This window comes from Durio zibethinus, chromosome 3, assembly GCF_047325235.1.
Source record: "Durio zibethinus cultivar Kanyao isolate XHJ-2024 chromosome 3, ASM4732523v1, whole genome shotgun sequence".
NCBI lineage: Eukaryota > Viridiplantae > Streptophyta > Magnoliopsida > Malvales > Malvaceae > Durio > Durio zibethinus.
The window spans coordinates 30295455-30315837 of record NC_143164.1 but is presented as its reverse complement, the minus strand read 5'-3'; the positions used below and the strand labels follow the sequence as shown (position 1 = coordinate 30315837).

The 20383-nt window shown below is 33.8% G+C and overlaps 2 protein-coding genes across 3 annotated transcripts; both read left to right on the top strand.

Annotated features, from left to right (window-relative positions):
* Positions 1-1211: 1211 nt before the first annotated feature.
* On the top strand, positions 1212-15496 carry LOC111283381 (scramblase-like protein). 2 transcript variants are annotated; one of them, XM_022871889.2, is made up of 12 exons: positions 1212-1470; positions 1754-2365; positions 6123-6209; positions 9049-9090; positions 9246-9290; positions 9891-9956; positions 10066-10122; positions 10219-10280; positions 12408-12528; positions 14250-14327; positions 14399-14505; positions 15193-15496. In XM_022871889.2, exons 2-12 carry the CDS (start codon positions 1775-1777, stop codon positions 15221-15223), a joined length of 1287 nt encoding a protein of 428 aa, XP_022727624.2. In that variant the 5' UTR covers positions 1212-1470; positions 1754-1774; the 3' UTR covers positions 15224-15496. The 2 variants fall into 2 exon arrangements, with proteins under 2 accessions (XP_022727624.2, XP_089614597.1); XM_089758471.1 differs by lacking the exon at positions 14250-14327.
* Positions 15497-16185: 689 nt separating this feature from the next.
* On the top strand, positions 16186-20069 carry LOC111283904 (zinc finger/BTB domain protein). Its single transcript, XM_022872576.2, has 3 exons — positions 16186-16490; positions 19146-19260; positions 19755-20069. The coding sequence occupies exons 1-3, from the start codon at positions 16257-16259 to the stop codon at positions 19826-19828; spliced, it is 423 nt and encodes a 140-aa protein (XP_022728311.1). The 5' UTR covers positions 16186-16256; the 3' UTR covers positions 19829-20069.
* Positions 20070-20383: the final 314 nt, after the last annotated feature.

Below are 20383 nucleotides of genomic sequence, written 5' to 3'. Positions count from 1 at the left end.
AACATTACGTACATTAGGACAATTGAATCCTTTATAGATGCACTTGACTTCCCTAGAATTCCATAATGCTATTTGTCATAAATAGTGGACTCCATCATAGGGTAGTCTATTTCCTTGAATTTCAAAATGCTATTAACTTGAAAGTAATCAACTTCTTTTTAGACTTCTATGAACTTACATAATGTTTCAGTCTTGAGAGCAATTGACTCGAATTTATAATAGTTGATTATTCTTGTGTTTTTCTTGAAGTAGAAGACTTTTAATTTTAAGTAGTCGATTACCTTTAGGTTAAGCAACCGACTGACTTGATTTTCAACCATGGTAGTCGATTATCTTATGATTAAGAATCAACTGTCCCTTATGATACATGGTAGTCAACATTTTTAAGGTAATAGTCAATTGCCTTTAATGTAAGTATTTTTTATTCAACTGCTTTGATTTTGAAATTTTTTATTCTATGTAATAATTTAATTAAGTTATATTTTCACTTAATCTTTTCACTTATTTTGAAAATATCTCTAATAGAAAAATGAAACAAAAATCTCTTAAATATAGAAATGTTCAGACTTATTCGTAGATTGGACAGAAGGTTTAAATCCATTCATGAGTTTGGTTGGCTTGATTCGGAGTAGATTTTCGACAAAATTTTAAAGTTTTGTTTGAAATATTATTTAATTAATAAAAATATTTTTTATTTGATTTAATTTTAATTAATTTTCATTAGGTTTTTTTAAATAATATAAAAAATGAAAGTACAATATACAAGTGAATTTTGCATGGTGACGATAAAAATGTAAAGGGATTAGGGTTGGCAATTTAACATGAATTCATCGGTTCTAATTCGATTTTATAAAATTTTTCTTTTTTAAATCGAGTTTCGGATTGAGTTAAAATTTTTTTTTAAAAAATTGAGATTAGGTCAGAATCGAGTTTTAAGTAAACTCGTCCTATCCAATTTGGAATATATATAAAATATGTTTTATTATTTATTTAATTTTATATTTATATATTTTTTATATTTATTTAATTTTATATTTATATTTAAAAATAATATTTTATATTAAAAAAATTTTATTAATTTTAAATAGATTATATTTTTATGGATATGCGAATTGAATCGGATCAAATAAAAAAATAATATCTTAATATAAATTGAATTCGAATATTTATTATATAAAGTAAGATTAGATTTCACACTTATATGGTGAGATCTCTAAAAGGGGCGGTAAAATCTGCTTTGGGACCCAAGTTCTATTAACCGTCAGATGTACAACTGATGAGTAGCAACCTTTGGATGAAAATACAAAAGTGTTAGCATTCAGACGACTATTTCCCTTCCTTTCAACGCCGTTCCCAGTGTCTCCGCCCGGTTCCTTTTATCTCGCCTTTCTTATTCTCACATGGCCGCTGCTCCGATCCCTTCGGTTTAGGGCAAGCCCGACCCTGCAGGCAATCCGTTGAAGCAATCAGGTATCATTCTTCATTATTTTCATCTCTTTCCCCTTTCCCAACAAATGCATTAGTTTTATAGGGTTAATTTTTTGAATATTGCCTTGTTTTTTTTGCCTTGTTTTTTTTGCCCTATGTTTCCTTCGATTGAGATCATTATCTTTTTAAAGAAAAAGAAAAAAAAAAGTGAACCCTCTTCTAAATGTATTGTTTGTAGTATATTCTCTTCTATCTTAGCAATTATCGTTCGATTGAAGTTTACGATAACAATTGTATTAAATTCTATGGCCTTCAATTTGAGCAGGCACTGCTGCATTTATACTAGATGAATAGAAGGAGGGGTTTTCGATGGCTGTCCAGCGTTAATGAAACCACTAGGGAGATATCTATGTTAGGTTCATCATTCCATTATCATGTTGTGAAGAAACATCTTTATGGTATTCTTGACCCAGAAAAGACTTGCATTCCTCATAATATTCAATCTCAAAGATGTTTGCAAGGACAACTTTTGCGGCAGGAATGTTTTGGGCATGGTGGAATGGTTTCTCAAGAAAGTTTGATCTCGGGAAGATATCTGTTTTGGAGATTCAACCTACCTTGCTCTTTTGGAGGAAATTCTCCTTGGTTGAAACAAAGTGGTGCTACGTATTGCCATTATGAAAACACGGATAACAATCTGAGTAGAAAATTTATTGCAAAGCTTTGGGTTGCAGACAGAAAAATGCTAAAGGATATTGAAAAAAGAAGAAGAAAAGCTAAGCACTTAAATTATGTTCTCCAACATCCATTAGGAAAAAGCTTTTCAGGCAGCAAAGTTACAGAAGAACAATCTAATGATCGAGCTACACCAATTTTCAAGCAACCACCAGTTAGCCAATCTGTGAAAGGTTTTCTACAGCCAACATCTACAGAGGAGGTAAATTTCATTGCTCTTCTTTATTTTTATTTTTATTTTTATTTTTGTGGATTGGGTGAAGCGAGATTCGAACCCATCTCTTGGAGCAGGGGAATACATGCACCTACCATTAAGTCTAAGTTTAGATGCTAAATCTGTTCATTTTGTATTGTGTTAACTTGGCCTTCTTAAAAAGTTTCCCTTATGTATATATATGCCTTTGGCTAACTTTGTTATCTTTTTTAACCATTAAGTAAACTCTGCAAGGTGCACTAATCACTTTTGTGTTTTCTGGTGCCCATGAAAATGTAATGATGAACGTTCTGGTGTTATTTTTGTTTTGCACTCTTAGCACTTAGGGAAAGGAATTCCATAAGCAAAATAAAATGGAGAAAAAATGGTTCATAGGAGGTTAATAGGTGTAGGATATTTTCCTCTTCCACCAACTGATGTATGACAGATTTGGAGAATTGTGTCTACTTATGGTGTGAGTTTGTGGAAGTGGATTAGGAAGGGGTGGAGTGATTTTGCTATTCATGTTGCTTTTGAAGTGGGGAGTAAGTACTCTTTCCTTTTGGTATGACATTTGGTGCGGCAATGTTTCTTTGAAGGACCATTTTCTATATCTCTTTCTTGGATGGAGAGAGACCCTTGCCGACGTTTGTTTGTCCATTTCCAATTGGAGATCTACTTGGAGATCTACTTGGAATTTTTTTTCTTTTCTCTTCAACAAGACATGCTCTTCTCCAGAGAAGATAGTACTAGATGGAGACTTAGTAGGAGAGGGTGTTTTGAGTGAAGTCCTATAGGTTTTTAGGGGAGGAAAACTTAGGTAAGGAAATGGTAAGTTTTCCTTTAAAAGCAGCATGTAAAACAAAAAAGCTTTGACTAAAGTTGTCTTCTTTACTTGGGATGCATCTTGGGGAAGAATTTGAACCCGTGACAAAAAGAGAGGAAAGATCCTTTCAAATAGAGGTTTTCTGTCAAAGGCAGCAACATAAATGGTTTATTTAATCACTGTCTGTTTTTGAGTTGTTCCTTGGGCACAACAGCTCTAGCACTTACATTTGCTATGCTTGGTGTATTTCGGGTAGAGGCTACTACTGTTATAAGGACTTATGGGCTTGGAAGGGTGTACAAACATGTACCAATCAAAAAAGGTGAGGAACTCCCTCTCATTATTGTTTGGCTTTTGTGGAAGGAATGAATTCTGTGGAGGGAAGATTTACCCTTATCAAAGCTCTTGGATATATGCAGTATTCTTTATTTTGGTTTAATAGCTAGAGTTTTGTAAGTGCAAGATGCTTGCTTTAGACTTAATGGATCTTTTGCACTAAAACCTTTGGCTATTATGAATGTATGTAAATTTGGAATTCTGACTGATGTGGCTTGGGTTGGCATTTTTATCCAAATACCCATGTTAGACAAGACTTGGCATTGAGATGGGTATGGAATCTGTTTAAGATTCCTATCTGCATTGAGGAGATAATATCACAAATTGGGCCAAACTAGCACCTTAAAAAGAGCTTTCTTATTTGGTTTCCACACCCATTGCCTTCTTCTATTCCTCTTAAGGTATCCAACCCACACAACAAATGGAGACAATTTGTCACAATCAATTAAGTAAATGTGCATGAAAATCATGAAGAAGAAAGAGAGGATAGGGCATCATTGTGGAAAAACAAATTACAAAGAGAGAGGGATTAGCGTGTGATGTAGGGGCTTTGATATTTTAAAGGATATTGGGTTTAAATTTTGTTCATGTGATGGGCTCACTCCTAATATTGTAAAGATTGCCTACTTATTTGCTGGCTTGTATTGATGTCATTTTATTTTGTTTTCTTTGGCTCATTTCATATGTTGCTGCTTGAGATTGCAAGTTCTGGTGCCCAATTTGATAAGTAAGAAGGAAAAAGCTACGGTTGATTTGTAACTCAATTTTAGTTTAGTGTTTTGAGCTGGTGAGGAGGTTGACTTGCTTTTCTGATTTTGTTTTTTGTTCAGAACCAAAACCAAAGTCAAAACTCTAATATTGTGGATACATCTGATAAAAAAAGGTTAAATTGCTAATATAGTAATGTTATGTCATGTCCTAGAAACCTTACCCCCATTTTAGACCTTTTTATAGGGCAGAGCATACGGTCAGTTTAGTTAATTCAGTTGTAAAAACCTGAAAACTGACAAAAGTGACTTCATCCATTGGAAAACTGAATTGACCGGTTAATAGGATGAAAATCGAAATTAACTGAACAGATGTAAGTTGGTCAGTTTGATCGGTTTTTAGAGTTTACTTTTAGAGTTTACTTTGCTCCAGTGAAAGCCAGAAACATATAAAAATGAAGGGTGCATCCAGTCTTATAGAGACTGCAAATCCCATTTTGATTTCAGCACAAAAATAATCAAATCATATTGTACTACAATTTATTCATTCTGAAACCAAAATTACAATCATGCAATCACTACATCAAAACAGAAGCAGTTAGATTAACAACGAGCTTTCTTCTTTCCAGCAATAGTAACCCTCTTACCCTTCAAAGTAGGAAAGTTGTTTTTCGTGTGCTGTCCTCTACAAGGCTAGCTCTGAATATGGTGGACCCCTCTATAGCACTGAATCTCCTTCAGTTTTCTTATATTAAGAGCATTGAACTGCCTCTGCAATACAAGGAAAAACAACTTGAAATTGCTTAGCAATGAATGTTCAAAGTCACAACACTTAAAAACCGGAAAAGCTCAAGTGTGAGAAAGTGACAAACCTGGATATGAGTAGTAGGAAGAACTTGGTGGCCAGTTGGTGAAGTTGATTTGTGAGTTGTGACTTGGCTGCTGAGTTTTGACTGTTGGAGCTTGAAATGGGAAGGGCAAAAGGTTAAGGGTGACTTGACAATCTTCAAACAGAACTGTCTGTCGATGGGCGTGCTGTGTTGTGGTGGCTTGGTGGGCTGGTCAGTCGTCATTGGTGGCTGCCGACTGTGAGAAGTGAGAGGACTGGTGGTTTCTGGTGTGAGAAGTCTGTGAGGAAAGGAGGGTTGAGTGGCAGAGAGGGTGCGAGGGAAATGAGATGAGAGTAGCTAGGACTTAGGAAATTAGGGTTTCAGTAAAAAGATAGAAAGGGTAAAATTAAAATAATTAAAATTAATAATATTTTTATTTATTGTAAATATTTAATTATTGAATTTCAGTTTTCTCAGTTGGTTAGGGTCTAAAAATTCAACACCAAAAACCGACTGTTAAAACCACCTAAACCTGAAGTCCTATCGATTTACCCTCCTAAACTGAAAAAACCCGAACTGATTTACTTAAACTGAGTGGTGTTTTGTCGGTTTAAACCGACTAATACTCTGCACTACCTATTTATGTTGCATCCCTGCATTTAAAAAAATTGAGCATTTTGTATTTCAGACACTTGGGTGTGTACCAACAAGATTTCTAATATAAAGTATAAGCATCATAGGTTCTAACAGCTTGAGTTCATAGCAGTTTGTGCATGTGAACAATGGTTGCGACGCAAAGTTCATGTGATTCTTAATTTTTATAATCAAAATGTCCTCATGGAAGATAAATTGGCTTGGATGTCAATGAAGCTTGGTATGTATTTATTGTGTTTTGAAATATTTATCACAAAACTTTATCTTATAACAAATTACCAGAAATAAGCAGGTTAGAGTTGTAACGTTACATTTGTTTTATTTTGCTTTTCATGATTGCTATTTTTAGAGGCTTTACCACGTACACATTCAAGAAATCAAATGACTTGTGCGTTGTTTCTTAAATTGTTCAGGCTCAAATTGCACCTCTTCTTGCTAGGTCCAATTTGCTAATCACCAGGGATATTGAGTGGGCAAATCTAGTACTTGGTATTGAGCAGGTAATTGTTGTTGTTTTTTTTTTTTTTTTAATTTCTTCTCCTATCAGTTAGTTTCTTCAATAGATATTAAAGCTCAACTTTTGCATTGCATGAGCATGTAGGCTGCCAATGAGTGCTTATTATTTAATTGTTTCTTATAGTAAGATGATTTATAAATCGAAATGCATCTATGAATGCTGATATTTTTCCCTTGGTATTTTTTTGGCTCTGTGTTGATGGTAACTAAAGGAAGTTTCTAAATGCTTATTAAAAGCAAAGGAGGTTAATATTTGTTGTCTCCTAGCTGAGACAGAGTTTAGATATTATGTGGCTGATGATTTTCCGTACATGATGTTTCTTCTATGGTGGTCTTTGATATAAGCCTGATGTAGTTTAACAACCATACCTCACATGGACATAGTTTATGGTTCTAAATGCTGCATGAAATTCTTCTTTTGGATATTCCAGGAGAACTGATGCAGAAGAAGGAAGGGAAAGAGGGAGAAACTGGGATTAAAGAGGAAACAAAAGGAAAACTGGAATATAATCATAAGAAGTTAGGAGGAATTAGTAACAGAAGATAGGGATAGGACAAAGAGAAGAAATCTTAATTCTCAAATATTAGTAAACTTGGAAACCCATAAAGCTCCTAGATACTGATGTATCATAGGCTCTTGTAGGCTATATTCTAAAATCTAAATCCTATTTTAAAGGCAAAATCCTAAGTGGAACCCTATAACACCCTAAATACTAGAAATTACAATAGAGTATGTAAATATAACAAAGTTAGTCATTAAAGTCATAAATAAGATAATTCTTAAATAGACTTTGTCTTGGTCTTTTGTTATTTTCTCCTTTTTGGATCAAACTTGACATGAATTTCAATCTTTGGGATAAGAAATTGCCAATGGAATTCCTGAACCACATTTTTGATAACATATTTCCTTAGTAGCAGTGATGAAGTCAATGGTTTTTGTTTGCCTCATCCTGAACTACACTAGGAAGGACAAAGTTGATGGAAAAACTGTCTCCAACTATGACATTATGTAAACCTTGTTTCTTGGACAGTCACCAATTTAGTTTCCCAATAATGAGCTCATTTTATGTATTTTAAGTTTTCTCAGCTTTAAAACCTAGTTATTGCTTGTCTAAGTCTTCATGGAGTTCATGTTGCAATTGCAGTTTTTTTCTTCTTCAGCTTGTCATCCTTCTTCCACATAGTTTTTGTGTTCTTCAATGTCAACAATAAAGAGTAGTTATTTGTGCATGAATTTTAACATCTTTGCTTGTGAATTGCAACATCAATTCTAATTGGACCCTTATTTGCAAGCTTGTTGAATGGACACCATTTAGACCTTTGTCTCAGTTTATGATATATGTGTTTTATCTCCATTTTTAAAGTGTTTTTTCACTTTAAAGTACGTAACTTTTAAGATCATGATACTTGCAAAGCACTCAAGGATGAAGATTCCTGAGGCCATCCTTATGTCTTAAAGAAACTGATTCATGCAAATTCATAGTGGCTTCATAAATATTATCTTATAAATTCTGAATTTGTTCAAATGTAATCATGTAAATATTTCTTAAATTGATCATAAATAAATGATCTTTAGAGATTCAATTTCACAAAATGAACCTAAAATGTGGAATTAGGAAGTCAAATGAGGAGAGAGGATATCAGTCCTAAAATGCAGAGATGCTGTGCTGACTTGGTAGACGGTGTTGCTCAGATGATGCCCATAAATCAAACATAAGGAATAAGTAGCCAGTGGCTGGTGCGTGGTTGGAAGGTTTGGGACCTTCATGATGAGATTCATTGATTGATAGGTTGATGACTAGTCAAAGATCTGTGGTAGGGGCTTTCATTTCCAATGATCAAAAAAGCAGCTAATCTGAAAATTTCAGTTTTTTTTTTCTTTTGAGGTATAGGCTTTTTCATTTTTTCTATCATCTTAGTTTTTGTTTATGTGGGTTCTATAAATAATTGTCAGAAAAGATTGGTTGATGGAAAAATTTACAAAACCATCAATTGAGTAGGAAGCTAGATTGGATTGTTCTAATACCTAATTGATGTGAAACAAGAGAGAGAATTGGGGTGAAGGTAAAGATTGAAGAGAAATGGATGGAAACAGGGAATAATCTTGAGAAAGATATGCAGAGAAGAGGAAATTGAGGAAGTATGGGATAGAACTAAGAAGAGAAATCTTGATACTTTTCAAATCTCTTCAATCTCTGTAATCCATAATCCGAAATCTCATAGAAACTGAAATAACAAAGGCTTTTATAGCCATCATCCTAAACCCTAAAAAAAATCCAAATTACCAAATATAACTGTAAAGTTCCCCAAGTATTACAACTACAATGGAGCTCAGTAAACAACAAAGCAATCAAGTAAAGTGCTAAATAATTCAATTTTTTAATCTTCTTCTTTTTGTCCTTCATAATAACCATGTCAAATTTTAAAATGTTTGAACTTGGTGTTAGAATTGCAGCTTGTTGCTTGAAATAGTTGATTAGTTTGTTTTCTCTTACCATAGGCATTCTATCCCTCTATAATAATCGTTTTTAATTGAGTTTTAAGGCCATAGATTTCAATTTGCGTAATCTTGCATTTTTCATTCATTTGTTTGTTTTTTATCGAGTTATTTCTTGAAACTTCTCTGTTGAGTACTTCTAGTTAGTAGTGGTTGTTCAGCTCATTCCTATCATGGATGATTTGGCTGGGTAATCTGATGTTAGAAATCCATTTTTGTTATCTGTATCTTTCCTGAGCATGAATTGCTCATCTTCATTTTCTTTTTGGTTCCTTCTGCCTTTTACCTTTTTATTTGTTCTCTAATCATATTTGTTGGAATTGCAGGAGAACCGATATGCAATCGTGGATGTTTGCTATCCTCAGTCAGTAAGTCAATATTCTAAGATTCTTTTCTTCCATTTTTTGCCTAAAAAATTAATTTGGTAGTGAAATGACAAAATATTGTGCATCTTAAAAAATGAAAAAAATTATTGTGCACCTTAAATTCTTCTGAAATACGTGATTGTAATTTTTTTTTTCAGCCTGTTGGTTTTATTCGTGAACAGAGTAATGTCATTGCTAGACAGGTGAGCTAAATTAACCCAATGTTATCTTCATCCCCAATGATTTTGTTTGCTATTGAACATGGGTTCATCTGGTGTTCTTTGCTGTTATTTCATTTCATGTTTAAATTCTGATCAAGTTTGCTGGCAACTATTTGTAAGCTCAATTTGTAAGCTCAGACTAGTTTCTCCATTCTGTTGTTTCTGGCACATGCTTCCATTGTATTGTTTCATTATGCTCTTATGTGAATTCTGCAATTGTCTGTATAATTCTGTTCGCAGTACTTCTAAATTCATTTCATGGTTGTTTCTACCTTATTTTGTTGAACTTTGCCTCTTTGACATTTTTTTAACTATTTATTGGGCATTAAGAAGGAATGCCTCAAATTTGTGAAGCAAGGGAGAAAGTGTGTTTCTATAATTAGTTTAAGGTGGTTTTTGCAATTTACTCTCAAAGATATCTTCTCCTCTGAGTATGATTATTTTGGATTCTAATCCTGTACTGCTTACTTGTATCAAAATTGTGAAGAGTTGTGCTTCATTACATTGCATAGTCTAAATAGTTGTTATTATTTTCTTAACATATGTGTTTTGCAAACGGTTGATTGCTATGCTTTTGTGCAGTTGCTTCGCTTGAGGCGCCCTTTTGTTGCTTATATTACTGATGCCATGGGTAATGAGCTGTTCAGGGTAAGGGGATTATGTGCATTTGCTTTTGAGCTATGCAATAAGTTGTCAGGCCCTTAAATATTGAACATATTGCCATTTCAGCTTTAAGGCTTTGTTTTACCACCTTCAGGTTCATAGGCCTTTTTGGTGGATAACCAGCTCAATTTATGCAGAAATTGGCGGTAAGGTATGCAAATTTTCTATATCTTCATTGTACTTGTGTTTATTGAATTTTGGCACAGGGAGTCTTGTTTCAAGGATTTAAAGTGTCATTCCTTTGTAGGAAGTTGGTGTGGTTCACAGAAGGTGGCATCTTTGGAGGAGGGTGTATGATTTATATTTGGGGTAATCTCAACAAGCCATTTTCAATATTCAATAGTTGTTAAATCCTGTCAAGATTTGTTTGTTTACAAGTATCAGATTGTCTTAGTTTAAAACTCAATGGTTTGCTTATAGTCAATCCTGTCAAACAGTGTATGAAGTTTGTGGTATAAGTTTGTGTAAGTTTCCTGAAAAAGTTTGGTGGTTAGATACTCTTTCCAATTGCGCATATTTGATTTGTTAAACAGGAATATGCTTACATAAATACTACCAAATATGACCTATCCAGAAAAATGTAGCATCTACTTTAAAAAAATAGTGGATGGACTACTTGTTTGAAAGCAATGGATTATCTTCAGTCCTAGTGTTGGAATTACGGATCCTTATATAATTTTAAGTTTTAACGACTGATACAATCGATACAGTCAAAATTAGAGCCACCTTATAACATGGAGTAGATATATGAGTCTAGCAATAAATTTGATCAAACCAAGTGCCAGCTAGTGTTATGAAAATTTTCTTAGAAGTTAGAATTCCCATGGATTTGCAAGTTACAACTCAACCTTATTGGAAAAGCAATAATTTGAAATCTCTGAAGAGGCATCTAATTTTGACTGTGGAGTGTACCAATTTACTTTGCTTATTGTAGAGGCATAAGTTTTGTCTATTGTAATTACTCATGTACATAAATTGTACTTTTTTACTTGTGAGTGCATTGTAGCATGACATTAGCATTGTAGTTTACTTACCAAAGGGTTTACTGGCAGTGTCGTTGGGTTAGTCTCAGATATTAAGATATTGTAGAATTTTGGCTTGGTGGGCTCAGATAAGGTACTAGTTATGGAGCTCTTCTCCTTAACCTTTTCTTTACATGCTTGAATACCTCTTTGAGATATAACTCCTTCCCATACTTTTATTAGCAATGCCAAATAAATAGTCACCTCTTAGCAAACATAACTCACTTTACTATAGGATGAGCTGTCATTACCCCATTCACTGCATTAGTTCTACAAATAAGTGTTGCCTAACCTTATTCAGGAGCTTATACCTGCTTTTCTTCTTTGTTTGAAAAAGGTTAAGTGAAGTTATATCTGTTTTACATATATGAATGATATTGTTGTTTGGAACAGCTTTTGGCAGTACTATCACTGCTTGTATGATGTTTAAACTTTAACACTGGTATCATAGAATTTTCATAGGAACCCACAAAGTCTTCTCTCAAACTTGGTGAGATGTCAAAAATTATTGTTACACTCTTTGAATTAAGGGGAAGGTATAGAAGTGAAAGGGGATAGAGAGGAGGGGTATACACACCCTTGTTTCTGTAACTTTAATGGAGGGAAAAGAAGGCGTTCATATACCTCACCCCCTCTAAACTCTCATTCTTTGAATGTATATGATTTGTAATTAATTTTTTTAACTGTACTGATAATATCATCCTTTAAGTTTTTTCCTTTTAAATCATAAAGGGTATAACTGGAAAGAACAAGAGTTGGTTTTTCCTCTCTGTCCCAGCTCTTGACCCAACATCAAGCAAACAAGGTGTCTGATGTACTTATTTCTTCCTTTACCCTATTTTTCTTCTTATTTTCAATCCATCCATATTAGGTAAATTTTTCCCCTCATTCTTCATCTTCTCCTTTCTTTTCACTTCCTGTCTTTTTCCTATTGCTTGCTTTTTCCCAATGGTATGGTACAATAGTTTGGGTAGGACTACCTAGTTCTTTATTACAGTATGGATGTGTATATAATCCCTCTCACCCTTTGTTTATTTATTTATAATTTTTCCATTCAACATAATAGAATGTCCTTCCCAGCACCCCTTCCCCTTTTCCCCTGATAGAAAGGGTGTATTCTTTCCTCACTTTTCGTTAATTTTCTGGTTAATTGTTTTTTTGTAAGAGATATGAAATTTGAATCTACTGAACCTTTTCTTCCTCTTTATCTCTTAAAAGTTACATGCAGAGAAATTAGGTCTTCTGTATCTATCAGAGTTGTTGAACTACTAATACTTTGAGAATTCCATATGCATTCAATACTGCTTATTCAGAGCTCTAATCAAGGATAGCGAGCAGTAACTTATTTTGTTTTAGTTAAATTTTATTTTTCATTCTAATGTTGCATTAAAATCTGACGTAATCTTTTTCGTAGGAATAAGCAATTTGCTGTGGTGGAAAATCCTGGCCTATGGAATTGGACCTTTACTTTGAAGGACATAGATGGACAAGTTCTGGCACAAATAGATCGTGACTGGAGGGGTTTTGGCTTTGAGGTTTTCACCTTTCTTTCAAAAATATCATTCTATTAATTCTCACTTTGATTCATGGGCCCTAGTTATTTTTTTTCATAGTTTTCCATGGTAAATATTGCTTATAAATTATTATGGTGAAATTCTGTTTAGCAGAGGTTCTATACTTTTATTAAAATTAATTTCCTTCTGTTTTGGAATTTCCCAACTAAACTTTACTGGTTCCTGCTAGAAAAAAAGAAACAGAAGAAATGGTAGGTTAAAAGAAGAACCCTCTGTCATATTTCTAAAACTCCTGGCCTGATTTGGGTTCTTTGAGTTGCTGGGACTGGCTTAATCAATCATAGTCCCTGAATTATGTTGCACATGCTATGTAACTTTTAAATACTTAAAATGAAAGACCCTACTATGTTCTATTTCAAAAGAGTTTCCTTAGGAATCAAATAATGAAATCAGCAAAGCTCTTATTAGGAGCAAAGTGGAGGATTTGAGATCGAAAAAGTTGTCGGAGCTTTACATGTCTGCTTTAGGAGCTTCTTTTCTAAGATTTTATCTCATATGGTGAGAGAGATGGTAATGGATGTCCAAAAGTTGAAGTGTGTTCAGACAATGAGGAACAATCAAGCAGTACAGGATTGTTTAAATTTGCTTTTTTTATGTCAAAGTGGGCAAAGGAGCCAAGCGAGATGAAGTAGAAGAAAGATGGGGATTAATCATTGTAGAAATCTGGTTTACATGTTTTGGAAGGGAGAGAAAGTGGATGTTGTGAGTTGTGTTAATACTCCTAGCAAGCTTGCATGCTGTTTGGGTCAACATTTTGCATTCCCCATTTTAGAAATATATATTGTGCTTTATACTTGTTGCTGTAAAATTGAAATTGTTAAGAGAGAAGTGTTTTAGTACTTTCTTTAATTTGTGAGATAATGCTGGAAGGCCCAATGCTAAATAAACTCGAAATTGGCTAGTGAAAACTGGTAGTTGTATTGACAATCAGTTTCTTTTTGCTTATGAATAGGATGATCTTGTTGTGCATTTCTAAGGGTCAGTTTTCTTGAAAGCCATGACCTATACGACACTCTCTCCCTCCCTGTTTCAAAAATCTGTTCATCCTTTTTTGATCGTCAATATTCAGTTCTTTTAGTCAATCATTATGGAAAGGATGGCTCAATAATCTTCTGTCTAAAAATATTTAACACAGCAATAAATGTTATCCTAATTTACCCTCCTTTTATTTTCCCTCCTCTCTTGAACTTTTATTTTAGTTTATTTTCCATTCTCAAGATTCTTATGGTCTTTTCTTTTCTCCATAAAGAACAAGTAGCCAAATGGTGGTTCTGCAAAAAGAAATCTTACTATATTTTCACTGTGAAGCACACAAATTGCTGCTATGCATTGAGCCTATGGCAATAAAGCCTGAAAATGAGGAAGGGTGACTGAAAATGTTCCATCAAATGTAGACAAAAGAATCTGAGCATATCAGTTGGTGTTACTTATTTTTGAGAAATTAAGGCAATTAGAGCATGGCTCTTTGTAGTTTATTCTAGCTGGGGTTGGGTTTATATCAACATTATAGGTTCTAATCTTGTATAATTCAGATGTATGAGGCCACAGTTTGATGTTATGAACGGGTTTATGCTAATGTTCTGGACTGTTTTCTAGCTAAGTTACATTTTATTACATGAGTTAAAATTCTTAGTTTTCTATTGTGCGTATCAAACCCAGTTAAGTAATTTCCGTATGTGCAGATCTTTACTGATGCTGGTCAGTATGTTATCCGCTTTGGGAGTACTGATCCCATCTCAAAGACTGGCCCTGCTAGCATGGTAATTACTGCATTAGAGATTGAAAGGTTTTCAGTCTTCTTTTGTTCACAAATTTGTTGATTGTGTTGCAGATCCAAGAGTTGGATGTAACCCGTCCACTGACTCTATCAGAGCGAGCTATTACTGTTGCTCTTGCTATTTCATTGGATAATGATTACTTCTCAAGGCATGGTGGCTGGTAAGAATCATTGTTAAAGTGATCAATGTTAATATAACATTTTCTCTGATGGAAGAAGAGAGCATGTAATTCTAAATCAAGAATTACCTACATGATTTGGGGGCTATCTGCTCCTATCTACTCTTCATTCTTAAATCTGTATGATATGTGTAGGCTGAGGTGTTTTGTGTGACAGTCATTTTCTGACACAATCAAACCAGACTGACTCTTTTGGGTACAGGGGCTCTACACTCCATCTCAAACCTAAGATGTCTGCCCAAATCCCACCTTTACCACTGGAGCTATGCCCAAGTGGCGGCAAACCTGACAAAATTAATGTCCTTAACATGGAAATGTAATGATAAGTTACTTTTATTCTGAATGCAGAACATTGGATGGGAAAGCAATTAAGAAATTTAATTTTCATTGCATTTTTGATAGCTGACCCCCATTCAGTGAAAAGAATCGTTAGTTTGTGATTGTTTGCAGCCTTTTTGACTATAGTTGGTTGCACCCTTGATAGTTTTTCGTATTATAAGCGTAGAATGCGTGGGACGTCGGCAAATACTTTGATACAGACATTCATAGTTGTTTCATTTTCATGCTTTTGAAAATCAACTTGGATAGTGGTGATTGTGTCAGTGAGGATAAACCAGCAGAAAGATAAAGATTGATTACTGATTATGCTTTTATTTGCTTGTCTACTAGGGGAATCCCTTTTGTGTATACGGGGGAGTAGATGTGAGCAAGAACTGGGCGAAGCAAAGCAACTTACTTGTATGCAGATTGCACAAGAATTAACTCAGTATGAAGTATGGACCACCTGTTGGAAGTTAATGCTTTATTATTTCATAAATGCAATATTTGTGATGTAGCCATCGTGGGTTTCATTGCTACCAACATACTCTTGAAAGCGATTGCTTTTTTCTGGTTGGCAAGATTAATAATAATAATAATAATAATAATAATAATAATAATAATAATATAACTGCTAAGTTGTTTCCTTTGATTACATCTAATGGTTGCAGAATTTCATGAAACAGTTTTTTTCTGGTGATTGAATCCTATTCTAAACTCTCTTTGGAGAAACAATCTGCTAAGACTTATAAATTCCATTTCAAGTAAGGCTGTCTATATAATTATAAATAATAATTATTTTCGATTTTTTATTCTTTACGTTTTAAAATTAAGTTGAAATCTTTTTAATTTCTTCCACTTTTATAATATTTGATAATAAGAGATATGTTTAAAGCTCAAATTATTCAGTTCAAATAAGTGATATATTAATAATAATCTATGTATTCTTTTGATTGAATAAATTGATGTATTTTAAAAATTTTTAAATTTAAAAAAAAACGGAATAAATTTTTGTTCCATAGTCTTATAAAAAATTACAAAAATAATATTTAAATATTTTTTGATAGAATTATATTTAGATATTTAAAATTACACGAGTGCTGAAGATTTTAAATTTATAGCTATATTTTTTGGATAAAATAACAATGATTATTGTGGTTGCAAATAATTAACAGGAACTCATCTAAATAGTTACATTAATTTACTAATAACCAAATAAATATGCAGTAAATTTATAAAACCATAAAAATTATGGCATTTTTTTTTCTTTGGGAATAATAATAAGCATTGGTGGGATGGTTCGAGTACAGTCCAGGAACAAGAAAGCCTTGCTCTTGGAACCAAACAGGCAGCCTTATCAACTTGCACTTATATAACTTGGAAAAGGGGAAGAAAAAGGAAAAGCAGGAAAAACAATGGGAAAGACGAAGAAAGAGCTGCTAAGTAAAGCGCCATGGAGAGGAGACGATCAAGACAACTCCAGCAAGTTCGCTGACGCCAAACTCAAGGTTACCAGCCAGCCTGGCTCCACCCCTGAAATGCATGTCCCTCGCCCAAAGTCCACTGATTCCCGCTTCGATGCCGACAACGATGACGATTCCCTTGAGATTGACCCCGAACTCCGTTACAGCTTTCAGCGCAATTTTCAGGTTTCTTTTTTCTTCGATTACATTTGACAAGAAAAGAAACCCACTTGCAATTTTATAGAAGGCATCAATGTTATATTTGATGTGTCAGTTTTTCAGAATCTTTGGATAGACTAATTGTGTGATGAATTTATTTTTATGTTCAAACAGTTATGTATCAGTTAGAGATAAAATGAATGGAACAATCCTACTGCTGTTCTGACTGCACAAGGTTTAGGGTTGCATCCTATATGAAACAATACCCTAGAACTAGACGAAGTTAAGAAAAAGCTCGCCTTTATATCTGAAAGAAAACGATGACCGTAATCTCCATAACATTCCAAACTGTTTGTGCAAAATGTTCACAAGTTAAGATTCTACAATCTCAGCCAATCTCTTGTATCAATTTCACAATTGCTTAATACTTTGACTGATGCAGCATAAAAGGTGTGAGAAATAATTGCATGCCTTAAAAGGATTACTGGAGTACGTGTCTGACACCACAGTTTTAGTCAAAGAATCTCATACAAGACAGTTTTTTTTGTAACCATGGTGTGATAAAATCACATTATACGTTGAACATGTAGACAAGAAGTAACCTCTTTTTTTCCCCCACTTTTGGTCTTCTTCAAGAGTATCTTCATAAACATTCCCGTTCTACCTCAAAAAGATACTTTTTATTCTTGGAGGGTGTTGTTAGACTCATGGACTTTATGGTCTGATCAGAAGATATCTGTAGTCTTGATCTCAATATGGTTTAGTGTGTTGAATTTTAAACTCCAGAGGCTAGTCAACAATTTGATTGAATACTGGATACAATTTAGATAAATTCGTTTATTTATGCATTGCATGCTCTACTCTTACTAGGGAAATAAAATGTTGGTTATACTTGTAATTGCATTGTTTCAGAACAAGAAATACAATCTGTTATTAACTGTGTTATATTTGCTGCCACAAAGTGATATGGACAACTAAGGCATAAACCAGTTGAGATGAAATTCCAAAAATTGGAATTATGGCCTTTATTTGAGGTTAGACTAATTCAGGACCTTATTCGAGCTATAGTATATGTTAAGAATCATGTTGTTATGTTTTCATCAGCTAGACAGTTGTTACTTTTTCTTATTCTTTCTTTTCCTGAGTTTTAAATATTGGGCATTTGAATTGCAGGAAATTGCATATTTCAAGTCTAAGGATTTTACTTAAAGTTAACCTTATGTTACTATTTTTCTTTTCTTTTTTTTTTTTTTAAAGGTGTTTTAAGTGAAGTATGGATATTTCTTTTTTTTCAAAACTCCAGTCCTTACAGGATAAGATAAATTGAGCACTGCTAATAACCATGAAACTTCTTTAGATTAGAAGATAATGAGTTAATAACAATTCCAGTTGTTATTCTTTCTTTTGGGTTGTGTGGAAGCAGTCCTGACCGATGGGCTGAGCCTTTGAGACCTTATGCATCAAGCCCTAAGAAATCTGACTGAAGCCTACTTCTACTTTTAATGAAGGCCTGTTCTAGGTTAAAAACCAGCCTTAAATCCTTTGTAACCTAATAAGTCAATTTGATTTACCATCAAACTCAGTGTGAAAAACCTGATTCTCTATTTTTGATAGTGTTAGCAGGTGCCATTCATAGAATTGGAATAGCCCTTAATTGGTTTTTGAATTCCTGATTTCTGTCTGCTAATCATACTTAATTTCCATTACAAATATGACATTCTTCTCATACTATTCCATGCTTTTGAATTCATTAACCCTAAAATTTAGTCTCATTTTAGGGTTAGCCCTTTTCTTGTCAAGTTACTGTTGAACTACTTGGACTGGACTCATTCATTGCTGCATTCAAGTTGAGCACCTGTTAGGAGTTTATCAATATCCTTGTCATGTGAAGACTAAAAATGCAACTTTGGTTAACTGTCCTTTACTTATAATGTTCTTCTGAATGTTTCATTCTTGATTATGATGCAGCTGATTACATGGACCTGTTCACGCATTTGTCAGCACTGTGAAAATTTTGTTCATTTTTTTTTCTAGCAAATAGTAAAAGGCTTGAATTCAAAGAGTACTCAGATGCTTTTAATTAACACAATTTCGCAGCACAATTTTGTTGATGTTTTTGGACCAAAAGTGAACACTATCTGTTTAGTTTTATTTCCTTCTTATCTTGATCTTTTGACTGTAACTTAAAGCAACAGAAAATGAAATCATCAATAAGGAAAGGATTATCCTAAGTGAGATGATCTGAATAAAGTCTTATGGTCTAGCATTTATTGCTTGAAGTAGTCTCCAAATGCATTTTGCTCAATGGACCTGGGTGTAAGCAAAAATGCAATTGTCATAGAAGTTGACAGCAATAATTTTTTTTTTTTTTGAGAATTTTGGTGTTAAAACTTAAAAGAATGATTGTGCTTGATAATTCTTACTATCACTGAATTAATTAATATATACTGCACTATATTCCTAATTACAGTTTGATGTTGTAGTCAAAACAAATAATAATTTGCTGCATGTGAAACTTCCATTATTGTAGCTGATGTGTCTAAATGCCATTGTCTACTTTTTGCATTTCTTATCTGTGTCTTTATTGAAGGTAAATTGCATTCGGAGATATTTCTTGGCTACAATGAGGTTCATTATTCACTCATCTTCAATAAGTATTCTAATACTTCGATGTTCATACAGTTTCTTCGACGAGTATTTAGCATAGACACTGTTGTGAAGCCTCTTCCACCTGCAATGGCATATAATGTTACCCGCAACTTGAGCTTCTTCACGCGCATATTCACTCAGTTCTTTGGTGAGTTTTGTGATTTGCTGATGGGTTATAGGTGGCTTAGAGATAGAACATGAATATCCATGAATTATGCAATGTATCAAGGTCGTGCAGGATTCCCATGCTTTTAGTCTATCTTTGTTGCACTCTGAGTAGAGATACATGCTATTTCAGGCCATTTGGGTCTTGTCGAGACTTGGTTCTTGCTCTTTTATCTACAAATGCGCCTTTTCCAAGTCAGAGTCTAATGTTTTTGACTGGTAGCTTGTTGCATAGTTTAGTTGCACACCTGAACATTGCAAATTTTATATTACTGTGCTAGAAGTTTTAATCAAGTACAAATTCTAGCTAATAGTCACTCCATTAGCAGATCTGATTCTCATTATCTTTGCAATGGCTTAGAAATATCCAGCAGTAGATGGTTCTGTTTCTCTTTGAAGGCATGAACTCTTAGTAAACTTATGGTTTTCAGCTGGGTTACATCATAATTCTAACTTTTCTTGTTTCTTTTATTACAGATCCAGAGGGTATTGCAAATGCACAGAAATCACTTGGGTTGGGACAGGAAGAAAAGGCTCGTCGAGTCCGTTAAGAGACGAAAGCTCTAGCATGCACACAATCTTTGATATATTTAATTTGGTACATTTTGCATTTCAATTCATCTAGAATTGGTGGAATCTGAAACTCTAATTTATAATGTGATTCCATTTGTGTGGTAGAGTATCTTAAATCCATGACTAAGTGCAGAGATGTGGAAAATGTGAATCAACCTTTCTTCCAAATTTGTACAATTATTCCCAGTTAAATTGATTCCAATTTTCAAGTACTATTAACCATGAACTAGCCTCTAGTAACTGGTTATATTTTGCAGAAAAGTTGCAATGCGGAAGGTTTCATTTGAAGTCTTATTATTATACTTGCTAAGGACACATCAGAATCCTGCCAATGTCTTTTTCACGACCTACGGAAAATGCATATAGCTACTAAGGCACAAAACAAGGGAGGAGGAAATTAATGCATGTAGCTATGGTACTACATGGCTAATACTGTTATGAACTGTCAAATGCAGGGCAGAAATCACTGCTGCTCTCTACATATGCATCTGTTGAACATTAGGGGAGTCCAACAATTTTTTCAGCCAATAACA